Consider the following 24,190-nt stretch of genomic DNA (forward strand, 5'->3'; position numbering starts at 1 on the left):
TGAACCTAAAGTGACTATCGGATTTTTTATTGAAACTAACAAAGTAATTATCGATTCATTTTCATCGAGACCGTTGGGTGTATTTCATTTATTGTTTTCAAAATGGTGAAAGTTCGAACAGTTAAATGTTTCAATGGCATAGAAATACCAATTATTGGATTAGGAACTGGGAATGTGAGTACTTACAAACATTATTTAGTAAAGTTTACGTTATCGATTAAATCAAGTATTAAGGTCGATTCATACATGTCCGTGCCGTGACCGTACCGTGAAAAAGAGTTTGATCAATTCACTTTTTAATATTTTCTGTATGCACCTCATTTTTGTAATACGACGACGAGCTTCTCATCGAGTTGGTTCGGGAACTAGTTCTTTACAATATGAAGGACCCCAAGTTGTCGCGTTGCCATTCATGTTTGAAACACCCCCTTTAGTTTACTAAGAATTTCGTCAGCTGATATTTTTTTCCACTGAAGGTCACACATGTGTGGATCGACCTTTAAAGAGTGTTCAATATAATTTTGTTTAAATTTAAATTTGTTCATTATACTGATTGAAAGTAAGAAATGAATTACGAAACAAACCATACAAACTTCCTAAAAATAATAAATGCTTAACAAGACTGCTAAGTATTCATCATATGATGAGTATTTCAAAACCTCCTAAGCAGTGGCGGATTTACGAATTTGCCACCTACGAGCCAGACCTGATTTGCCGCCCTGCCCAATACCATGTAATAGGGGGGCGGACTTGCGAGTAGGTGGAGAGGAGGAAGAAACTCAGCTGACGCATTTCGGTTCTTCTTCAGCTGTAACTAGAGAGGAAACGCTTGAGGAACCCGGTTCAGTATCATTCGATTATGTCATTGGTTGTTGGTCTACAAGATTCAGTTCGGTTGTCGTGATAGTGTTACAATCACCATGTTTTTTAAAAATACTGAATATTTTGGGAATTTGCTTTTTATTTTGAATTAATTTTGTCAGCTTTTTGTTTCGCTAACTTCTTATAAGCAGTTCCACTAAATCTTTTCGATAATTATACACTTTCACGGTCACCTGGTTTTTTGGCTCTAGAAAATCGAAAAATGGATGGATTTTAATGATCTTGGTCTCAAAATGTTCCATTTTACGGCGGATTTATAAAAAAAATTAGTAGAAGTAGCTGGAATGAAAATTTCTCATAGTTTTACTGTTTTAAATCGTAAAAAAAACGGTTTTGCAAAATGATCCTTTACAAAAATTATGGTAATTATACACTTTCGCGGTCACCTGGTTTTTTGGTTGGGTTAGGTTAGGTTAGGTTGGCTCTAGAAAATCGAAAAATGGATGGATTTTAATGATCTTGGTCTCAAAATGTTCCATTTTACGGAGGATTTATAAAAAAAATTAGTAGAAGTAGCTGGAATGAAAATTTCTCATAGTTTTACTGTTTTAAATCGTAAAAAAAACGGTTTTGCAAAATGATCCTTTACAAAAATTATGGTAATTATACACTTTCGCGGTCACCTGGTTTTTTGGTTGGGTTAGGTTAGGTTAGGTTGGCTCTAGAAAATCGAAAAATGGATGGATTTTAATGATCTTGGTCTCAAAATGTTCCATTTTACGGAGGATTTATAAAAAAAATTAGTAGAAGTAGCTGGAATGAAAATTTCTCATAGTTTTACTGTTTTAAATCGTAAAAAAAACGGTTTTGCAAAATGATCCTTTACAAAAATTATGGTAATTATACACTTTCGCGGTCACCTGGTTTTTTGGTTGGGTTAGGTTAGGTTAGGTTGGCTCTAGAAAATCGAAAAATGGATGGATTTTAATGATCTTGGTCTCAAAATGTTCCATTTTACGGAGGATTTATAAAAAAAATTAGTAGAAGTAGCTGGAATGAAAATTTCTCATAGTTTTACTGTTTTAAATCGTAAAAAAAACGGTTTTGCAAAATGATCCTTTACAAAAATTATGGTAATTATACACTTTCGCGGTCACCTGGTTTTTTGGTTGGGTTAGGTTAGGTTAGGTTGGCTCTAGAAAATCGAAAAATGGATGGATTTTAATGATCTTGGTCTCAAAATGTTCCATTTTACGGAGGATTTATAAAAAAAATTAGTAGAAGTAGCTGGAATGAAAATTTCTCATAGTTTTACTGTTTTAAATCGTAAAAAAAACGGTTTTGCAAAATGATCCTTTACAAAAATTATGGTAATTATACACTTTCGCGGTCACCTGGTTTTTTGGTTGGGTTAGGTTAGGTTAGGTTGGCTCTAGAAAATCGAAAAATGGATGGATTTTAATGATCTTGGTCTCAAAATGTTCCATTTTACGGAGGATTTATAAAAAAAATTAGTAGAAGTAGCTGGAATGAAAATTTCTCATAGTTTTACTGTTTTAAATCGTAAAAAAAACGGTTTTGCAAAATGATCCTTTACAAAAATTATGGTAATTATACACTTTCGCGGTCACCTGGTTTTTTGGTTGGGTTAGGTTAGGTTAGGTTGGCTCTAGAAAATCGAAAAATGGATGGATTTTAATGATCTTGGTCTCAAAATGTTCCATTTTACGGAGGATTTATAAAAAAAATTAGTAGAAGTAGCTGGAATGAAAATTTCTCATAGTTTTACTGTTTTAAATCGTAAAAAAAACGGTTTTGCAAAATGATCCTTTACAAAAAATTATGGTAATTATACACATTGTTCGATTTTCTAGAGCCAACCTAACCTAACCTAACCTAACCAAAATATTACCAAAAGGGTAATTATACACTTTCGCGGTCACCTGGTTTTTTGGTTAGGTTGAGTTGGGTTAGGTTAGGTTGGCTCTAGAAAATCGAAAAATGGATGGATTTTAATGATCTTGGTCTCAAAATGTTCCATTTTACGGCGGATTTATAAAAAAAATTAGTAGAAGTAGCTGGAATGAAAATTTCTCATAGTTTTACTGTTTTAAATCGTAAAAAAAACGGTTTTGCAAAATGATCCTTTACAAAAATTATGGTAATTATACACTTTCGCGGTCACCTGGTTTTTTGGTTGGGTTAGGTTAGGTTAGGTTGGCTCTAGAAAATCGAAAAATGGATGGATTTTAATGATCTTGGTCTCAAAATGTTCCATTTTACGGAGGATTTATAAAAAAAATTAGTAGAAGTAGCTGGAATGAAAATTTCTCATAGTTTTACTGTTTTAAATCGTAAAAAAAACGGTTTTGCAAAATGATCCTTTACAAAAATTATGGTAATTATACACTTTCGCGGTCACCTGGTTTTTTGGTTGGGTTAGGTTAGGTTAGGTTGGCTCTAGAAAATCGAAAAATGGATGGATTTTAATGATCTTGGTCTCAAAATGTTCCATTTTACGGAGGATTTATAAAAAAAATTAGTAGAAGTAGCTGGAATGAAAATTTCTCATAGTTTTACTGTTTTAAATCGTAAAAAAAACGGTTTTGCAAAATGATCCTTTACAAAAATTATGGTAATTATACACTTTCGCGGTCACCTGGTTTTTTGGTTGGGTTAGGTTAGGTTAGGTTGGCTCTAGAAAATCGAAAAATGGATGGATTTTAATGATCTTGGTCTCAAAATGTTCCATTTTACGGAGGATTTATAAAAAAAATTAGTAGAAGTAGCTGGAATGAAAATTTCTCATAGTTTTACTGTTTTAAATCGTAAAAAAAACGGTTTTGCAAAATGATCCTTTACAAAAATTATGGTAATTATACACTTTCGCGGTCACCTGGTTTTTTGGTTGGGTTAGGTTAGGTTAGGTTGGCTCTAGAAAATCGAAAAATGGATGGATTTTAATGATCTTGGTCTCAAAATGTTCCATTTTACGGAGGATTTATAAAAAAAATTAGTAGAAGTAGCTGGAATGAAAATTTCTCATAGTTTTACTGTTTTAAATCGTAAAAAAAACGGTTTTGCAAAATGATCCTTTACAAAAATTATGGTAATTATACACTTTCGCGGTCACCTGGTTTTTTGGTTGGGTTAGGTTAGGTTAGGTTGGCTCTAGAAAATCGAAAAATGGATGGATTTTAATGATCTTGGTCTCAAAATGTTCCATTTTACGGAGGATTTATAAAAAAAATTAGTAGAAGTAGCTGGAATGAAAATTTCTCATAGTTTTACTGTTTTAAATCGTAAAAAAAACGGTTTTGCAAAATGATCCTTTACAAAAAATTATGGTAATTATACACATTGTTCGATTTTCTAGAGCCAACCTAACCTAACCTAACCTAACCAAAATATTACCAAAAGGGTAATTATACACTTTCGCGGTCACCTGGTTTTTTGGTTAGGTTGAGTTGGGTTAGGTTAGGTTGGCTCTAGAAAATCGAAAAATGGATGGATTTTAATGATCTTGGTCTCAAAATGTTCCATTTTACGGCGGATTTATAAAAAAAATTAGTAGAAGTAGCTGGAATGAAAATTTCTCATAGTTTTACTGTTTTAAATCGTAAAAAAAACGGTTTTGCAAAATGATCCTTTACAAAAATTATGGTAATTATACACTTTCGCGGTCACCTGGTTTTTTGGTTGGGTTAGGTTAGGTTAGGTTGGCTCTAGAAAATCGAAAAATGGATGGATTTTAATGATCTTGGTCTCAAAATGTTCCATTTTACGGAGGATTTATAAAAAAAATTAGTAGAAGTAGCTGGAATGAAAATTTCTCATAGTTTTACTGTTTTAAATCGTAAAAAAAACGGTTTTGCAAAATGATCCTTTACAAAAATTATGGTAATTATACACTTTCGCGGTCACCTGGTTTTTTGGTTGGGTTAGGTTAGGTTAGGTTGGCTCTAGAAAATCGAAAAATGGATGGATTTTAATGATCTTGGTCTCAAAATGTTCCATTTTACGGAGGATTTATAAAAAAAATTAGTAGAAGTAGCTGGAATGAAAATTTCTCATAGTTTTACTGTTTTAAATCGTAAAAAAAACGGTTTTGCAAAATGATCCTTTACAAAAATTATGGTAATTATACACTTTCGCGGTCACCTGGTTTTTTGGTTGGGTTAGGTTAGGTTAGGTTGGCTCTAGAAAATCGAAAAATGGATGGATTTTAATGATCTTGGTCTCAAAATGTTCCATTTTACGGAGGATTTATAAAAAAAATTAGTAGAAGTAGCTGGAATGAAAATTTCTCATAGTTTTACTGTTTTAAATCGTAAAAAAAACGGTTTTGCAAAATGATCCTTTACAAAAATTATGGTAATTATACACTTTCGCGGTCACCTGGTTTTTTGGTTGGGTTAGGTTAGGTTAGGTTGGCTCTAGAAAATCGAAAAATGGATGGATTTTAATGATCTTGGTCTCAAAATGTTCCATTTTACGGAGGATTTATAAAAAAAATTAGTAGAAGTAGCTGGAATGAAAATTTCTCATAGTTTTACTGTTTTAAATCGTAAAAAAAACGGTTTTGCAAAATGATCCTTTACAAAAATTATGGTAATTATACACTTTCGCGGTCACCTGGTTTTTTGGTTGGGTTAGGTTAGGTTAGGTTGGCTCTAGAAAATCGAAAAATGGATGGATTTTAATGATCTTGGTCTCAAAATGTTCCATTTTACGGAGGATTTATAAAAAAAATTAGTAGAAGTAGCTGGAATGAAAATTTCTCATAGTTTTACTGTTTTAAATCGTAAAAAAAACGGTTTTGCAAAATGATCCTTTACAAAAAATTATGGTAATTATACACATTGTTCGATTTTCTAGAGCCAACCTAACCTAACCTAACCTAACCAAAATATTACCAAAAGGGTAATTATACACTTTCGCGGTCACCTGGTTTTTTGGTTAGGTTGAGTTGGGTTAGGTTAGGTTGGCTCTAGAAAATCGAAAAATGGATGGATTTTAATGATCTTGGTCTCAAAATGTTCCATTTTACGGCGGATTTATAAAAAAAATTAGTAGAAGTAGCTGGAATGAAAATTTCTCATAGTTTTACTGTTTTAAATCGTAAAAAAAACGGTTTTGCAAAATGATCCTTTACAAAAATTATGGTAATTATACACTTTCGCGGTCACCTGGTTTTTTGGTTGGGTTAGGTTAGGTTAGGTTGGCTCTAGAAAATCGAAAAATGGATGGATTTTAATGATCTTGGTCTCAAAATGTTCCATTTTACGGAGGATTTATAAAAAAAATTAGTAGAAGTAGCTGGAATGAAAATTTCTCATTTTACAAAAATTATGGTAATTATACACTCTCACGGTCACCTGGTTTTTTGGCTCTAGAAAATCGAAAAATTGATGGATTTTAATGATCTTGGTCTCAAAATGTTCCATTTTACGGAGGATTTATAAAAAAAATTAGTAGAAGTAGCTGGAATGAAAATTTCTCATAGTTTTACTGTTTTAAATCGTAAAAAAAACGGTTTTGCAAAATGATCCTTTACAAAAATTATGGTAATTATACACTTTCGCGGTCACCTGGTTTTTTGGTTGGGTTAGGTTAGGTTAGGTTGGCTCTAGAAAATCGAAAAATGGATGGATTTTAATGATCTTGGTCTCAAAATGTTCCATTTTACGGAGGATTTATAAAAAAAATTAGTAGAAGTAGCTGGAATGAAAATTTCTCATAGTTTTACTGTTTTAAATCGTAAAAAAAACGGTTTTGCAAAATGATCCTTTACAAAAATTATGGTAATTATACACTTTCGCGGTCACCTGGTTTTTTGGTTGGGTTAGGTTAGGTTAGGTTGGCTCTAGAAAATCGAAAAATGGATGGATTTTAATGATCTTGGTCTCAAAATGTTCCATTTTACGGAGGATTTATAAAAAAAATTAGTAGAAGTAGCTGGAATGAAAATTTCTCATAGTTTTACTGTTTTAAATCGTAAAAAAAACGGTTTTGCAAAATGATCCTTTACAAAAATTATGGTAATTATACACTTTCGCGGTCACCTGGTTTTTTGGTTGGGTTAGGTTAGGTTAGGTTGGCTCTAGAAAATCGAAAAATGGATGGATTTTAATTATCTTGGTCTCAAAATGTTCCATTTTACGGAGGATTTATAAAAAAAATTAGTAGAAGTAGCTGGAATGAAAATTTCTCATAGTTTTACTGTTTTAAATCGTAAAAAAAACGGTTTTGCAAAATGATCCTTTACAAAAATTATGGTAATTATACACTTTCGCGGTCACCTGGTTTTTTGGTTGGGTTAGGTTAGGTTAGGTTGGCTCTAGAAAATCGAAAAATGGATGGATTTTAATGATCTTGGTCTCAAAATGTTCCATTTTACGGCGGATTTATAAAAAAATTAGTAGAAATAGCTGGAATGAAAATTTCTCAGTTTTACTGTTTTAAATCGTAAAAAAAAACGGTTTTGCAAAATAATCCTTTACAAAAAATTATGGTAATTATACAATCTCGCGGTCACCTGGTTTTTTGGCTCTAGAAAATCGAAAAATTGATGGATTTTAATGATCTTGGTCTCAAAATGTTCCATTTTACGGCGGATTTATAAAAAAAATTAGTAGAAATAGCTGGAATAAAAATTTCCCATAGTTTTACTGTTTTAAATCGTAAAAAAAACGGTTTTGCAAAATAATCCTTTACAAAAAACTATGGTAATTATACACTTTCGCGGTCACCTGGTTTTTTGGTTGGGTTAGGTTAGGTTAGGTTGGCTCTAGAAAATCGAAAAATGGATGGATTTTAATGATCTTGGTCTCAAAATGTTCCATTTTACGGAGGATTTATAAAAAAAATTAGTAGAAGTAGCTGGAATGAAAATTTCTCATAGTTTTACTGTTTTAAATCGTAAAAAAAACGGTTTTGCAAAATGATCCTTTACAAAAATTATGGTAATTATACACTTTCGCGGTCACCTGGTTTTTTGGTTGGGTTAGGTTAGGTTAGGTTGGCTCTAGAAAATCGAAAAATGGATGGATTTTAATTATCTTGGTCTCAAAATGTTCCATTTTACGGAGGATTTATAAAAAAAATTAGTAGAAGTAGCTGGAATGAAAATTTCTCATAGTTTTACTGTTTTAAATCGTAAAAAAAACGGTTTTGCAAAATGATCCTTTACAAAAATTATGGTAATTATACACTTTCGCGGTCACCTGGTTTTTTGGTTGGGTTAGGTTAGGTTAGGTTGGCTCTAGAAAATCGAAAAATGGATGGATTTTAATGATCTTGGTCTCAAAATGTTCCATTTTACGGCGGATTTATAAAAAAATTAGTAGAAATAGCTGGAATGAAAATTTCTCAGTTTTACTGTTTTAAATCGTAAAAAAAAACGGTTTTGCAAAATAATCCTTTACAAAAAATTATGGTAATTATACAATCTCGCGGTCACCTGGTTTTTTGGCTCTAGAAAATCGAAAAATTGATGGATTTTAATGATCTTGGTCTCAAAATGTTCCATTTTACGGCGGATTTATAAAAAAAATTAGTAGAAATAGCTGGAATAAAAATTTCCCATAGTTTTACTGTTTTAAATCGTAAAAAAAACGGTTTTGCAAAATAATCCTTTACAAAAAACTATGGTAATTATACACTTTCGCGGTCACCTGGTTTTTTGGTTGGGTTAGGTTAGGTTAGGTTGGCTCTAGAAAATCGAAAAATGGATGGATTTTAATGATCTTGGTCTCAAAATGTTTCATTTTACGGCGGATTTATAAAAAAATACGAAAATTAAAAAAAATAAATATTTTTTACAGTTTCATGACTGCAAAAAAAATGACTTTCTACATATAATCCTTCGTAACTGTTTCTGACGTCGTGGAATCAAGTTCGTATATTTTTTCTACTATTTAAGGTTTAAAACTATTAAAAACAGCAAATTCAGCCACTACCCCCGTGTTTTTCATAAATTCGTCGTAAAATGGAACATTTTGGGACCAAAATTATAAAATTTATCTATTTTTCGATGTTTAATGGTCCAAAAACTATTAACATTGAAGACTCTAGTACGAAACTAATCACGAAAATTGATTGTTTTTCATCGATTTCATTTTAAGCTATAAAAACTGAAAAAATCTCTCTTTTTGGATTTTTTTTTGAAATTGTTTATTAATTTATGTAGAATACAAAAAAAATATAAGAACTTTATCTGATAATGAGATAATTTTTTGTAAAGGATTATTTTGCAAATCCCGTTTTTTATTACGATTTAAAACAGTAAAACTATGAGAAATTTTCATTCCAGCTACTTCTACTAATTTTTTTTATAAATCCGCCGTAAAATGGAACATTTTGAGACAAAGATCATTGAAATCCATCCATTTTTCGATTTTCTAGAGCCAAAAAAACAGGTGACCGTGAAAGTGTATAATTACCGTCTTTTCCTCCCGTCACTCATGATGAGAATCTACATGAGAGTACATTTTCCTTGAAAATGTTTTGAATTACAAGTTGTTTTTAAATAAATAACTGTATTGGATTATCCTTGCCAAAGATTTTCTTATCAAATAAAATGGTACGTATAAATTGATGCCCACACACAACTACAATACCAATATAAACGATTAGTAGAACTGATTTGATTATGGAACATATAGTAATTAGTTTCACATTGAATAAATATTAAACGCATACATAACTACATTTAATTTTTTATAATAAATAATATTACGAGGATATACTGAAAAATTCTTAGCCTAATGTAGAACCAAACAAAATTGTCAAAATATTTTATTACTCAACATATTCTCTTCTTAATTGGATACATTTATTACAGCGAACCTGCAACGTCTCTAGACCTTAAAAAATGTTTCTTGCTCTGCAAACCAAACCTCCACAGCTTTTATTACCTCCTCGTTGGAAAAAAATTTACGACCGATTTATTACTCCGAGTCGCATCTACCATATCATTGCACAATCTAGTTTACTCTATACAATCAAATTTTTTACTAACTGAACAGTCCTCTACATTGTGGGTTTTTGTTTTAATTAGACAATTTAAAGCGGAAACGGAAGGCGTTGACTTTGTCAAAGTGATTTTATTATTTATCAATTGTATACTTCAAAGTAAAAAAAAACGTAGTCGAAACGTCAAATTTTCATCTGTCTTTAAAAAATTATAAAAGAAACTAATTCCGATTTCGAAGATACCTAAAATCAAGAACATTAAGAAGCATCAAGCTTTTTCGTATTGGGAATATAGTAGCAAAATTAAAAACCAAAGTGTACTCACTTTAATATATTCCGAGCTTTCGAATACTTATGTATTCATCATGTGGGAAATAATTAGTTAAGATTCGGTGGTTTTAAATTGTGTAGTTTCTTGTAGAAACATAAAATTTATGGATTTCAAAAATCAATATTAAAACTGATGCTTGACAGAATTAATTAATTGAAATATTGAATATTTCGACCAGTGTTTGATTTAATCCATGGTAAAAGTCAATTGCACAAAGATTAATTTAAAAATTTAATGCTAGTGTTATCACAATAATGTAACAGTAATGAGATGAAGTTGATAATTTTTAATTGAAAAGTAGATTATTCTAATATTCTGATAACATTGGTTAAAGCTTATTTATCATAGAAAAACCAAAACATATTCACGCATAGTACACGTGATTAGAGTTGAAAAACGCCAATATCGACCATGTGACAATATTAATTAACTTATATATATAATTCAATGCAACTAAACGGAAGCGTTATTTCAAATATGGCGTCTAAAAATAACGTCATCACACAGGCCAACATACAGTAGTGAGCAAAAGAATCCCAAGTTACTGGCAAACAAACTGAACGCGAAATTGTATTTTTCTTAGTAAATTAGCTTCAAAATATTGTAATGTTGCTTGCTTTTACAGTCCAAAATAAAAGTTATGATCGGCAAACACCTTTTTTATGCTAATTAAGGGTAACTGACCCCCATAAAAGATTATCTACCTGACCCACCACTATCAGTTAGCCATCAAACGTCAACCGATACACATCTCCGTTACTAACAAATTTCTCAAATTTTATTCACCTTATAAATTGATATTTACGATTTATTAATTATTAAATTATTTCTTTACATTTTACTATAAAGAGAGGTTATGTCATGTAATTTGTGACGTCAGAAGACAGTGAAAGATTTGGTTAAGTAGAACATCCCATGCTTTGTGGAAGAGTCCTTTGTTTAGGATCGTTTAAATAAGCTCATATAATAAAATAATATTAAATTTTAAAAAGAAAATTGTTGGAAAAATAGAAAAAATTCTTCCCGAGTGGTATGCAACAAATGCAATCTGTTGTAGTCATAGGCAATACATTTTCAATTTATTATTGCGAACTCAGATTTTCAAATATTGTAAAACTTTTTCAAGTTCATTAAAAACTAGACAAACTAAAAAAAATGATAAATTATCAATAATTCAGCATAACTGAACAACCAATATATTTTGTATGTTTCTTACGGTATATTATGGTATATTCTTTCTGTTTTTTTTTTTAGTAAATCAATACACAATCTTTTTCGATAGGGTTGTAGGTCCAACCGTTATGAAGAATAATATTTTATAAAATTGTTGGTCCCTAGCTGACATTAATGAAAAAAATTCGAATACTAGAACATCAATAATATTATATATTATTATACAATAATAATATGGTTTAAGACTGATGCAAAAAATTGTCGTACATTTTTCAAGGTCCATTCGCAGTAGATTATATTTTCGATAAAAGGTGAATATTGAAATATTTGTGTGGATTGTGGTTTGATTTCCAATATCCAACAACAAAAAGAATAATGAATAACCAATAATAATCAACGTTTTTATTTATAGTAGATGTTTTAATAGTAAATGTGAAGAATATCTAGAGGTCATCGCGAGTAGATTCTACATGTTGTACTACATTTTTGGAGTTTTACAGTCTTCTTAACGGAGATTCAGGTTGTTTAGTGGGTTTTGCCATTTCTTTCTGTGGTCAAAATTAAGAGCTACTTTGTATATATTTTCTTGATAACACATAGTCCAAATGGGTCGGGTACTGGTTATAAAAAAAATAATTTCCAGAAAACAAAAATATTAGAATGTGAATAATGTTGCGAAGCAGCATACTATCATACTTTTTAACAAACATTTTGAGAATTTGAAAAAGTTTTGAAATTACAATAAATTTACTCAATTTGTTGGCCATTCGAATTTCCCACCAACAATGTTGTAGCTGTAAAATACACAAGGAATATATACAGGACCGTACTACTTGTAGTTTCTGATCATTTTTTCAAACGCAATAATTATTATAATTTTATATCAACAATTTCATAAAAAGTGTAGTTATTATTGTTGCTTTATTTAATATTTCTGTTCGATATTTTCTAATAAATTAATTTACTAATAAAACTTTGAGTGCTTTATTTAGTTATCATATATGAAGGATGCAATTACCTCAGAGAAAAAATCCGTGATTCCTGGCGTTTATGCCAAAATCTAACATTTTTTTTTTTTATTTACATTCATTTATTTCAATTTATTCATAATGTACTTCATAACTTGACATTGTATTGAAAATACAAAATTTTAACTCATCCAACTCTATTTATATTGAAATCCAAATGTTTACAATTTAACTGAAAGTCCAAGCATTAGGTAATGCCATAAGATGTTTATTGCCCAACCGAACTCTGACCTGTTAGAACCTTCATGCTAAAAAATTATCATCTAGGTATCTTTAGAATTATAAGCAACAAATAGATTTAGTAAGTTCCGAATATCGACGACGGTATTTCTTCAAGAAAGGATATATTGCACAATTGAAGAATTCTACAATGTCATTAATTGAATTATTAGTACGATATTGTATTATGAAACATTTAGTATATTTCATCTCGTTACGTTTAAAATATTAGTATAGTTAGAACTTTTTACAAGTTATTGTTTTTGATTTTATCAAATATATTATCATACAGTACGAAATCGGAACAAAATCCAAAATATTTTTTCCAGGAAGAAAGGGGAAAATGGATAAACCACATAAATCAACTGAAAGTTAAAAAAAACATATAAAATAGCCAGGACTTATTTTTTCGCCTCTTCAAAATATCAAAATATGAATGTTTCAAAAATATATTCATGGCCGAGGTTCTGAAATCGCAAATTCATATTATTTCAGTCACCAAAGGAAAGTATATATATTTTATATACCTTTGTGCAAGGATACTTTTTTCTATACCAAACTTAAGTGATTAACAGATTAATGAAATATTATTTGTTTCATTTGCTAGTGGTACACGAACTCATTACAAAAATCTTTTATTTTCGGTTAGAGATGAATACATGCTATAACATTATTAGAAACATGATATTTCAAAATACGCCCTATCCATCTATTGTAAAGATTCCTATCGAATAGGTAATTTGTGTCACTTTCGTAATAAAAAGTAAAATCGGCAACAATGAACTGTCGGTTCGAATTTCGAAGATAAAGAAAACTTCACATTCAGTTGGGGGTCTTACAAAAAAAATTTAGTTGTTGAAAATAGTGCTGTTTATTTCAATGGCACCAAGCTACGGGTCATTTTTATGAGGAACGAGCGTAAAAGTAACTTTATTGTCGTGCAAAATTGCCTCAAATGGTTTTAACATTGTCACTGTTCTACTATCGTATTCTTTATACATTGTTTGTACTCTATCTTTAATATTATCTCTATGGTTAGACACAAATTGGATACAAACCACAGACCTAATGTTAGGAAACATTAATTGGAACAAATCTTAGAAAATGACATTTCAAAATTGATAAAACAAACCCATGCCACATCATAACCAATATATGGAAATAAACTTAAACAATTTTGTAATTAATTTACTTTTAACATTTTTATTGATTTATTTATTACATAAAGTACGCGGATCGACTATTCGTTTTAATTATTTGCTATTAAATAATGCAAATAAATGATAACATTGTTACTGTTAATGAATTTTATTATCTTAAATTTTTATGAAAATAACGGAGTTATCTTGAATTGATTTATTTTTAACGAGTCCGTTGAGTGTATTTTATCTACTGCTAACAAAATGGTGAAAGTTCCAACAGTTAAATTTTACAATGGTAAAGAAATACCAATTTTTGGATTAGGAACATGGAAAGTAAGTGCTTATAAAGTTATTTAGTAAAGCTTACTTATTATTGAATCTACTATAGAGTAATCTTCTTTAATATCAGTTCTCGGCATAGAAAACATACATTTTGATTACCTATAAAGTAGTATTTATCAAAGTATGAATATATATATATATATATATATATATATATATATATATATATATATATATATATGTATATATATATATATATAACACAATTTACTAATGTATATATTAAACCTCAAGACCAAAAATGGCCAATTGCGGTTTCAAACAATCACAATGCATTGTGGATCTTTCATAATATCCATGTCGTGATGTGTTAGGTATAAAAGTCACAACACCTTCAGAGTAGTTAATAGCTGACTCAGGTAGTCAGGTGAGACACTGATAAAACTTTCCTTTTTCTTTTCAGCAGGTAGCTGTGCCTTGACACAGCCTTTTATTTATAATGCTAAAAAACATTTCTGCATGAAAGAATTGTGTTTGTCAACACAAATTTGATTGTGCTGAATTTATCCATTTTTCGAAACAGCCGTACTTATCAGTACGGCTTAAACTTTTCTTTTAGGTAACTTTTAGATACCAAATCAAAATAGGAAAACCGGGACAGAGAGCAACAGGCATGGAGCCTAAAAACTCCAAAAATAGGGAAAAAAATGAATTATCCAAAATCATATTTCAGCAAAAAGCTGATTATGAAGCGCTGGTTGAGAAGATGGGACAGCAAATCAAATCCCTCGAAGAAAGAATGAGAAATTACGAACAAACGATAATCGTTAAAGACAAGCAAATTGAGTCCTTAGAGGACACTATTAGAGAAGTCAATGCCGATAACTACAAATTGGCAGATAAAATAGTAAATTTGAGAGATGAGATAAAAACTCATGAAAAAAAAATAGAAGAATGGACACAAATCGAAGACTGCCCTATGGAAGGAGACTTCACGGAAGTAAAAAACAAAAAAAAGGAAGAAAGCAGATAAACAATCCTCAGATGAAGAAGAAGAAACATCAACGGACAAACAAATCCAAGAAGAATTGGAGAAGATAAAACGTGACGAACAAAGGAAACAGACAAAACCGGAGAGAAGGCCACCTCCGATAATTCTAAAATCCCCACTGATGTGGACAGCACTACGCAAACAGCTAGTGCAAAGAAAAATCGATGCCCAGTGTAAAATGGGAATACACACGGGCAAAATAACGACGGCAACTAAAGACGACTTTAACAAGATGAAGATGCTCCTGAGCGAGTACAAGGAGATTGAGTGGTATACATACCTACTCAATGAAGAAAAGGAGAGGAAGCTCGTCATAAAAGGACTTGCTGTTAACACCCCAGTGTCGGAGGTAGAGGAGGAATTGAAGGAAAATGGACTTAGACCGAAGAAAGTATGGCAGTTGACAAGCCGTACTCAAAGAAATCAGGACAACACACGAAAACTACTACCTATATACATGGTAGTAATAGAACCGAAAGAAGAACCAACTTATAAGAAGTTGAGATACCTCTGCCACACAAAAATAAGTGTGGTAGAACAAAAAAGGCACGACGGACCTGTACAATGTTATAGGTGTCAGGGATTCCATCACGGACAAAGCACGTGCAACATGGACGTGCACTGCGTGAGATGCGCGGGAGCGCATAGAGCGGCGGAATGCACGCTCAGCAAGACGGAAAAACCGAATTGCAAGAACTGCGGAGGAGAACACCCCGCAAACTACAAACCCGAAACACCCGAAAAAGACGGAGAACAACCAAGCAAGGAACACCACGCAAACAGGACGCACTTACGCACAAGTTGCGAAGAAAACAACAAAGACAGAAGAAAAAACACCGGAGCTACTGAGTATGTTGCAAAATATGCAGATACTCATAGCAACACTCATTGCTCAACAAAAATAAACCACAAGAGGACACCCCCCGACACGGTAATTCTGCATTTCACAAGGAAATGTAGAGTTATACATCGGGGACAGCTATAGAGAAGGCGAAGGACCACTCGGATTAGATCTTTTCCTATCGGCAGGAGGTAGGAAGAGGTTTACCCGAGGCCGCGAAACACACACACACACGAAAACGTCCAGAACAAGAAGCCAAGAGTGTATAGCCAACAGGCTAATCTCTTTAATAAAAAGATAAGACATCCCAGAATCTCCCATAGACATAAGGGGAGAGGAGGGATTCTACACGCGAAACTGCGACGTGAAAGAGGATAAGGACCTGTCGGAATTGACAGGGGGTAGTTGGAATGTTCTTCTTCGCACCCACTCGTGGATTTATCCGGGGGTGGATGCCTAGAGGGACGGGCTCGTCTCAAGGGAAATGTGTGTGTGTGTGTGTGTGTGAGTAGTTAATATTTTACCAGAATCTGGTGTAGCTGTTTTGGGAGTCATTACATGAATTATATGAAATAAAGTGTTAGCCACCACCCTAAACTACAGCTGCTAACGTTAAACTGATTATCGAAAATTGGTTTAGTGGTAGCTAATATTTTATTTTATATAATTTGTATAGCGACTCTCCCAAAACAGCTACAGCAGATTCTGGCAAATATTAAACGTCCAGAAGAGAGAAAGAGATTTTGGAGAATTTTTATGTAGGAAAAAGGAAATTTTTTGTAGGAGGAAGGTTTGTTAAAGGAGTTGTCCTTGATATAGGAGTTGCTCCTCTGCAGAGCTGGGGTTGTGGAGGTTGCGTGGAGTTAAAAATGGCTATTCTCGATTTAGGGATACATATATTTTTTGTGCTTCTAATTTTTTTTTCAATTTAAATAAGGGACAGGCGGGTACAGCCTCGTTATTTACTATCGTCGGCCATTTAGCTGGAGAATCTACTCACCAGGTTACAGGGAAACCATAGAAAACCCTCAACACTGACGATAGAAGTGTATGTGGTTGGGTTTTATCTGATATATTTGGGAGAATTGTCTAGGAAAACTCGGAACGCATTGTGGCTCTTATATAATGGCTCGACCTCATGTCTTTCATCAATCAAAAAGAACAGAAAGAATATGATGGTGCTGGATAAACGAATTTGCGGAGTTTTTTTGTGCAATAAAAAATCTAAATATATGCACAAAATATCAGTAGCTGAAAATGCGTGCTTAGCTAAGGTTGACAAAAACTATTTTTGTCCTCGTTCCTTGAGAGACGCCAAATTCCTTTTAGGCACAATCATGTAGTTTGTGATAGAGTATCTGGAAGCCAATCGGGAGTTTCCCGTTTTTGGAACTACAGCCCTATGTACAAATAATGTGAATTTCCGAGAATTGCCAGTAACCTTAAACAATGTAAGGAGAATGGAGTTTATTATATAAAAATTATATTCCAAATAAAGAGTTTTATATAGGATTCAGACGACTCTTTGATTTTATGCAAGTCATTGCTATATAAGAATTAATTTAAATTCTAATCAGACATGATATCTCAATAATGTTACAGTAATGAGATGAATCTGATAATTTTTGATTGAAAAGTAAACTATTCCAATATTCTGATAACATTCATTATAGATATCAGTAAAATATGTTATATAATATGTTCAAGGAGAACAGAAAACAGACAAATACTTATAAATATTTAATCAGTGTTGTACTAGTAAGATTTTTATCAAATTTAATTATTTTACATTAAAAATTAAGTGATAATTTGATGCTTCCTGTACTTTTTATTGCTTTCAAATTATTAGGAATTAGACTGGTAACAACTTTATAAACAGTTTACATGACAAATATATTTAAACTTTATTTTTATATAGTAAATTCGTCAAAATAAATGCATATTTTTAGTGATATGATTAAGTTTCAGTAAAATAATATAATCAAATGGTTCCACTCATTTTAAATTGTATTTTTCGGTAAAATACAAATAAAAAGCTTATGAAAGACTGGATAGTATCAATTAATATTTCTCATCTTTACTTACCTTTTATACTATGTACCTGTAAAGATAGTAATGGTTTATTATTGCTGTTTCGATCAACATTGTAGGTTAATGATGGCTTTGTAGTAGTTTTGATACATAATTATCGTGAATTCCCAAATAATTTGTTCTTAAAAGAACAGTTTCGTAGTAATATAGATTGTTAACGGCAAATTGACAGCATACATGCTGTGTTCGGCTACTTACATCTTATGACTCTGACAGTAGCGTTCGGCAATATACTTATTTTGTTCTCACTGCTCGGTTTGCGTTCGGCTGTATAAATTTTGGAACACTCTGAGTAAGATCTCATTGCTCTAAATCTTGAAAGATTTGTTTTGACTATTGACAATTCGATTTTTATCATTTATTAGCAATTTTATTCGACCGTTGTTTGTACTTATGTGTTGTGTGCATAGACATAGTAATTCTAGACTCTGAATATATATAATTTCTATTTCTGGTCTATTGTATAGCTATCTTTGTTCCACTGGATGGTGATTGTATCGTACCGTAACATTCTTTGTAAATCAACATCCTTAATAGGTTCTTGGAACAATTTCTTCCACTAATTCAAGATTTTCTGGAGTGATAACTATCACATAATCTCCTACACGTTGGTCACCTTCTAATGAGTCTGGTCCCAGCTAAAATGATGAACACAAGTCACCACAAACAGCCTCCATTCTGTTTTTGATTTGTGTTGGCGTTGATACTTTTATGGGATGGCTGTAGTTGCCAGAGATCTTTGTCTTCTATTTCATACACCCCCAGGTGTGGTGCTCTGAAGTTCCGTAGTGTCTCACGCTTCGAGGGAATGTAGTTAGAGGTTTCGTCTTCTGCACAACATAATCTGCACGCTGCATTGTCAAGTCTAGTGTTTTCAGATGTCGATTGAGGTTAAAGCGCCTCGACAGGACTCCTGTTAGTATTTGTAAGCTGCTCTTACTTAGTAACTACAGTTAACCCTATCTATTTTTTTTCCAATGGTTTTTCTATTGTCCTGTAGCTGATACCACAGAAGGATTTGTGTGTCCCTACTTTTAGCGAGTCTGTCAGCTACTTCGTTTAGAAGTTATTTTAAATTTTATTATTAACAGATAAAACATATCAACAAGTAGTTCTATCACCTATATAAGAGGATGTCATTAATAATCTTCTGTTATAGTCGAAACCAGGTGAGGTAACTCAAGCCGTTAAAGATGCCATTAAAATTGGATACAGACTCATCGATTGCGCTTATGTATATGGAAACGAAAAAGAAGTAGGAGAAGCTCTGTCGGCCGTATTTGCTGAAGGTATCGTCAAAAGGGAGGATGTTTTCATTACCAGTAAACTATGGAATACATTCCACAGACCTGACTTGGTCGAAAAAGCTCTTAAAGAAACTTTAACCAATCTGAAATTGGATTATCTAGATTTGTATTTGATCCATTGGCCCATGGCTTACAAAGTAATTATCTATTTCATTATAAACACCACCAGTCAAAAGTTTTTGTCCACCCCGTAGTTTTCGTAATACACAACAAATAAAAATAATACGATCGCTTTTGATATTTACATTTCAAAGAACATGTATAGACAAGAATATAAAAATCTGTTGTTACTGTCCAACGGCTTTTCCGCGCAGAGTTCAATGTTCCACGAAATGGTTGGATACCTGATCGCAACACAATACTTAGTTGGGTTGCTTCTTTTTGCACAACTGGAACAGTTATGAAGTAAAAGTCGTCTGGTCGTACCTGCACGGCGCGAACTCCACAAAATGTCGACAAAGTTAGGGCGTCAGTTCTTCAAAGTCCTCGCCGCTCCACTAGGTTCCAATGAACAAAGTCATAAATTGGATAATCTAAACATTGTATCTATGAGAGTCCATTTTATTTGTAATCAAAATAAAGCAAATTGTACTGGTTTGAAATTCATGCGTTCTTTTTGCGCCACTTTTTACTAATAAGGTTTGTTCCAACCTGCTAGTCTGGATCAATCTTGGAATGGTTATTGGAAGCGTTATATGATATTTTCTGCGCCATCTCCGGCTATGCACGGGCCTGCTTAAGTCAGTTGGGACGCAAAACAGAATTATACGTATAACGGTAACTGCCCAGTGGGAACACGTAGTCTCTATTGCGCAGAATCGTCGCCCTACCAAGGACGGTTTTTTAATGGGTTAGAACGAACTTATAATAAAACTACAATCTGTAATTGTAACATATTTAAAATTTTGATTTGTCGATGTAACCTCTTTTTGCTTTTATTTCGTTGCTCAATTTTGACATTCTCTATAAAAATTTCGACAAATAATGGTCTATTTGGTTCCATTTATTCTTCAGGATGGTGGTGGGAAGTGAAACTAAAACCCTGCTTTCTGACTTCCCTGTCCAATTTGTCCCCCAACAACTCCCAATCGGGTTGAAGTCGGGCGACTATGACGGCTGAATCATTACTTTCAGTATATTCTTCCTTTTCAATTATTTCAAATACTTTTTACATCAGGGGGGCAAAAGCCGGCCCGTTGAGAAATTCTGCATGCATTGTTTTAAATATTTAATGTTAGTTTTTTAAAAAATTATGGACATATTATACAGGGCACAAATTGTTCGCCCGACAATTCATCATTAACTGTCAAATTTCTTTAAAATGACCATTGTAATGTTTTTGTCAAGAAAATTTCTTGGGTAGAGAAAAAACTCCACCTAAAACATTCATTGTCCATGGCATACGGCCCCCGGGCGGGATACATTTTGAACATCTCATTATAGCCCGCGCTTAGAAGTATTTGCCCATTCCTACTTTACACGGCTTTGAGGAATGCTTGGGATTCACCTTCAATATTTTTGATAGTATTCTTTCTTCTAAATCCATTCAATTTTTACCAGATCTCCAGTCGCCCTTTCTCCAAAACATTTTAAAACCATTACCCAACTCCCGCCATGGTTTATTCTTGTCATTACACATAAATGTAAAATCCTCTATACAAACACTCTTTTATAAGACCCAAAAACCTCAAACTTTGTCTCATCACTCCATAAAACTCTCCCCCAAGCTTCATGCGTCCAATTTTTATGTTCTTTAGTCCACTGCGAGGTTTCTTCATTGCCACCCTTCCAAACATATCAGCTTTCTTCAATCTACTTACCTAGTACTCAAAGGCAGATCCCTAGATTCATTGATCTAAGCCGCTATCTCTGTGCCCGTGAGTTATTGATCGCGTTCACTAAACAATACAATACGTTCATCCTCAGTGGTTGTGATTTTTGTGAGTCGCCCTGAAAGTTTCCCATCGCCAAAGCTCCTGGTGGATGCATATTTTTTCACGTTGTAGTGAACAGTACGTCGAGGTATTTTTAATTCGATGGCAAAGGTGCCTAGACCATGAAGGCTTTTGATTAATAGTTCCTTGGTTTTATCCATTTTAAAACTTACAAGTGTGAATTAGCGAGAACGAAAACAGTTTGTATACGAACTTCACAAAAAGATGTTTTGGTCCAATAAGTATAAATCACAGCACGTTCTTGCATCTTATAGGACTAAACTATAATCATAAACACAGAAGAAATGCGTAAACAAATAACCGACAACGTTTCGACCTTCGCTTGACAATGTGAAATTGAAATTTGTTAAAATGTATTATTTTTAAATTTAACAAAAGGATTATGGGGTGGACAAAAACTTTTTAGTAGTAGTGTATAATACAGTGTTTCATTGCTGGGTTATTTAATGAATTTTCTAGGAAGAAGCTGAACTTTTCCCAAGAAGAGAAGATGGTACAATAATTTTCAGTGACGTAGATTACGTCGATACATGGAAAGAATTGGAAAAATTACAAGAGAAAGGTTTAGTAAAATCAATTGGATTATCAAATTTCAATGAGAAACAAATCGAACGAGTACTGTCAATCGCTAAAATCAAACCGGTAAATCTTCAGGTTGGTAATTACAATAATATTTTCATATTTTTTTAATGTTTTACCAGAAAAATAATTGAATAGATATTATTAAAAGGTTATTGTTGTGAAAAAATGATGATTTTAGGTCGAATGCCACCCTTACCTCAACCAAAAGAAACTTATTGATTTCTGTAAGTCTAAAGGTATCACCGTAACTGCTTACAGTCCCCTTGGTTCTCCAGATCGTCCATTCGCCAAACCAGGCGATGTTGAACTATTGAAAGACCCAAAACTAACAGGCATTGCTGCCAAATATAATAAATCACCAGCACAAATTTTATTGCGTTTCCAAGTTGATAGAGGAATCATAGTAATACCTAAATCTGTTAATAAAAACAGACTTCAACAAAACTTTGATATTTTCGACTTCACTTTGAGTAGTGAAGACTTGGCGGTTTTGGATAGTTTCAACTGTAATGGAAGGATACTTAAACTTGAAGCGTAAGTGGAAACCACGGAGTGATAAATCAAATTCATTTATTTATTTTTCTATTTTCTAGAGCAATTGGACATCCTCATCACCCATTTGAGACACAATGATTGAATATATTTAAAAAAAATCACGTTCTACGATAAAATTTTATACTAATAAAGTAATTTGGTATAATTAGTCTTCACTTACTTCCATTATTCTAATTTTCCGTAATAATCCTTATTTCTTATCGTTTTTGTTACAAATATTACTACAAATAATATTTGAATACTAAAAAACATTTTCACTAATAACTTTTAACAAAAAATAACTAACAATTATTAACAGATTCAAAATATAACAAATACTACTTCTTCTTTTTTATCATTATTGATTTAACGATGGATCTCTCTTTTTCAAATAAATTCTTGTCTACAGCTACAATGACTTAATAACTTGATGTTCGATTCAATGACAGATGTCAACAAAACTTGGATTTTACAACTACATATTTTATACAGTTCATGCAAATGTTACAAGGTCAAAATAATTTTTTATTTTTAGTTTATGGATAGCATAGATGGATATAAAGTGTACAAAAATTATTTAAAATTTTATTAACAGACATACGTACTTTATCTAGGGTCAGGTATATAAAAATAAAAAGAATCCAATTTAAAAAACAAAATATTTATTAAAACTTCTATTAACAGTAAATTACCTTAATTTTATAAGGTAAATTTGAATGAAAACGTCTATAACTATATACATAATTTCAACTGAAAAAATAGCTAAGTAATAATATACAGAGCAGTACGAAACATAACTGGTTCTATGTTGCACAGTATGAAATATTAATTAACAATTTCAAATTTTCAAAATAAACGATTTTGAATAAATTAGATCGAAAATTGTATTTATCTCAAACTAAACTAAGCAAATTATTCATTATATTTCAATACATAATATGAAGAATGTTGATTGAACAAAAGTTTTAATTAAACGGGTTTTAGCATACATAATACTGATGCATTTGTACAAAAAATTATTTTTTTTTTGAGAAACTACATATAGACAAATGCAAAGAAAATAATAATCGAGATGGGTAGAATAATTGGAAATTGAAATATGTAGTAACTGGTCTCATAACATAATATCCAATCAGCAACTTAAATATGAGAAATATTTTTTTTTTCAGTATACAATTACTATTATTATTTATAATATGGTATATTTTTTATTATAAAGGTTGTTTTACAGTCTTTAAATACATCGAACTGTTTATGAAGAAACAATTTTGGTACCAGCATTATTTTGAAGTCAAATGATATACAGGATGTACCTAAGAAATGACATCGAATAGAGACATATAAGGGAGCCCAAAATATGATAGGGGGTAATTTATCCCAATAACAAGTTGCATGTCTGAGAAGCTAAAGAGCAATAAAACAATTTCTTTGCAATATTTTAACTTGAAAATACCCCAAGAAGTGATTATAAGTAATTAGGAGTGATCTAACTTTAAAATTGGATTGGATAATTGGATTCTAAAACTTTTTTGCTCTAGTAATTCATCATAAAACATTCGAATAACCAAGTCATGTAAGGTGCAATAAAACAATGAAATAACGAATACTGTAAATAAGTAATCGGTTTAGCCTCTGATCGCGCAGTTTAAAATCTACATAATTTTACAACTAAGGGTCGAAAACATTATTGGAAGTGGTCAAAATGTTCGTATTGATTAGCACTTTAAGCTACTATAAGGTGCATCTCGTTTTTTAAAATTTATATACCCTTAAAACACTTAAAAATAAATTACTACGTTTTTTTTCATGAAAATTTGTATATTCAAACTTTTTTTAACAGATAATATTTAAAAAGT

General features: G+C 31.8%; 1 protein-coding gene across 2 annotated transcripts; it reads left to right on the forward strand.

Annotated features, from left to right (window-relative positions):
* The first annotated feature begins 49 nt into the window (after window positions 1-49).
* LOC130440843 (aldo-keto reductase family 1 member B1-like) lies at window positions 50-22,500 on the forward strand. 2 transcript variants are annotated; one of them, XM_056774209.1, is made up of 5 exons: window positions 50-174; window positions 19,116-19,400; window positions 21,678-21,872; window positions 21,979-22,334; window positions 22,394-22,500. In XM_056774209.1, exons 1-5 carry the CDS (start codon window positions 103-105, stop codon window positions 22,431-22,433), a joined length of 948 nt encoding a protein of 315 aa, XP_056630187.1. In that variant the 5' UTR covers window positions 50-102; the 3' UTR covers window positions 22,434-22,500. The 2 variants fall into 2 exon arrangements, with proteins under 2 accessions (XP_056630187.1, XP_056630186.1); XM_056774208.1 differs by lacking the exon at window positions 50-174 and adding an exon at window positions 13,654-14,024.
* The last annotated feature ends 1,690 nt before the right edge of the window (window positions 22,501-24,190 follow it).

This window comes from Diorhabda sublineata, chromosome 2 (genome assembly GCF_026230105.1).
Source record: "Diorhabda sublineata isolate icDioSubl1.1 chromosome 2, icDioSubl1.1, whole genome shotgun sequence".
Lineage (NCBI taxonomy): Eukaryota > Metazoa > Arthropoda > Insecta > Coleoptera > Chrysomelidae > Diorhabda > Diorhabda sublineata.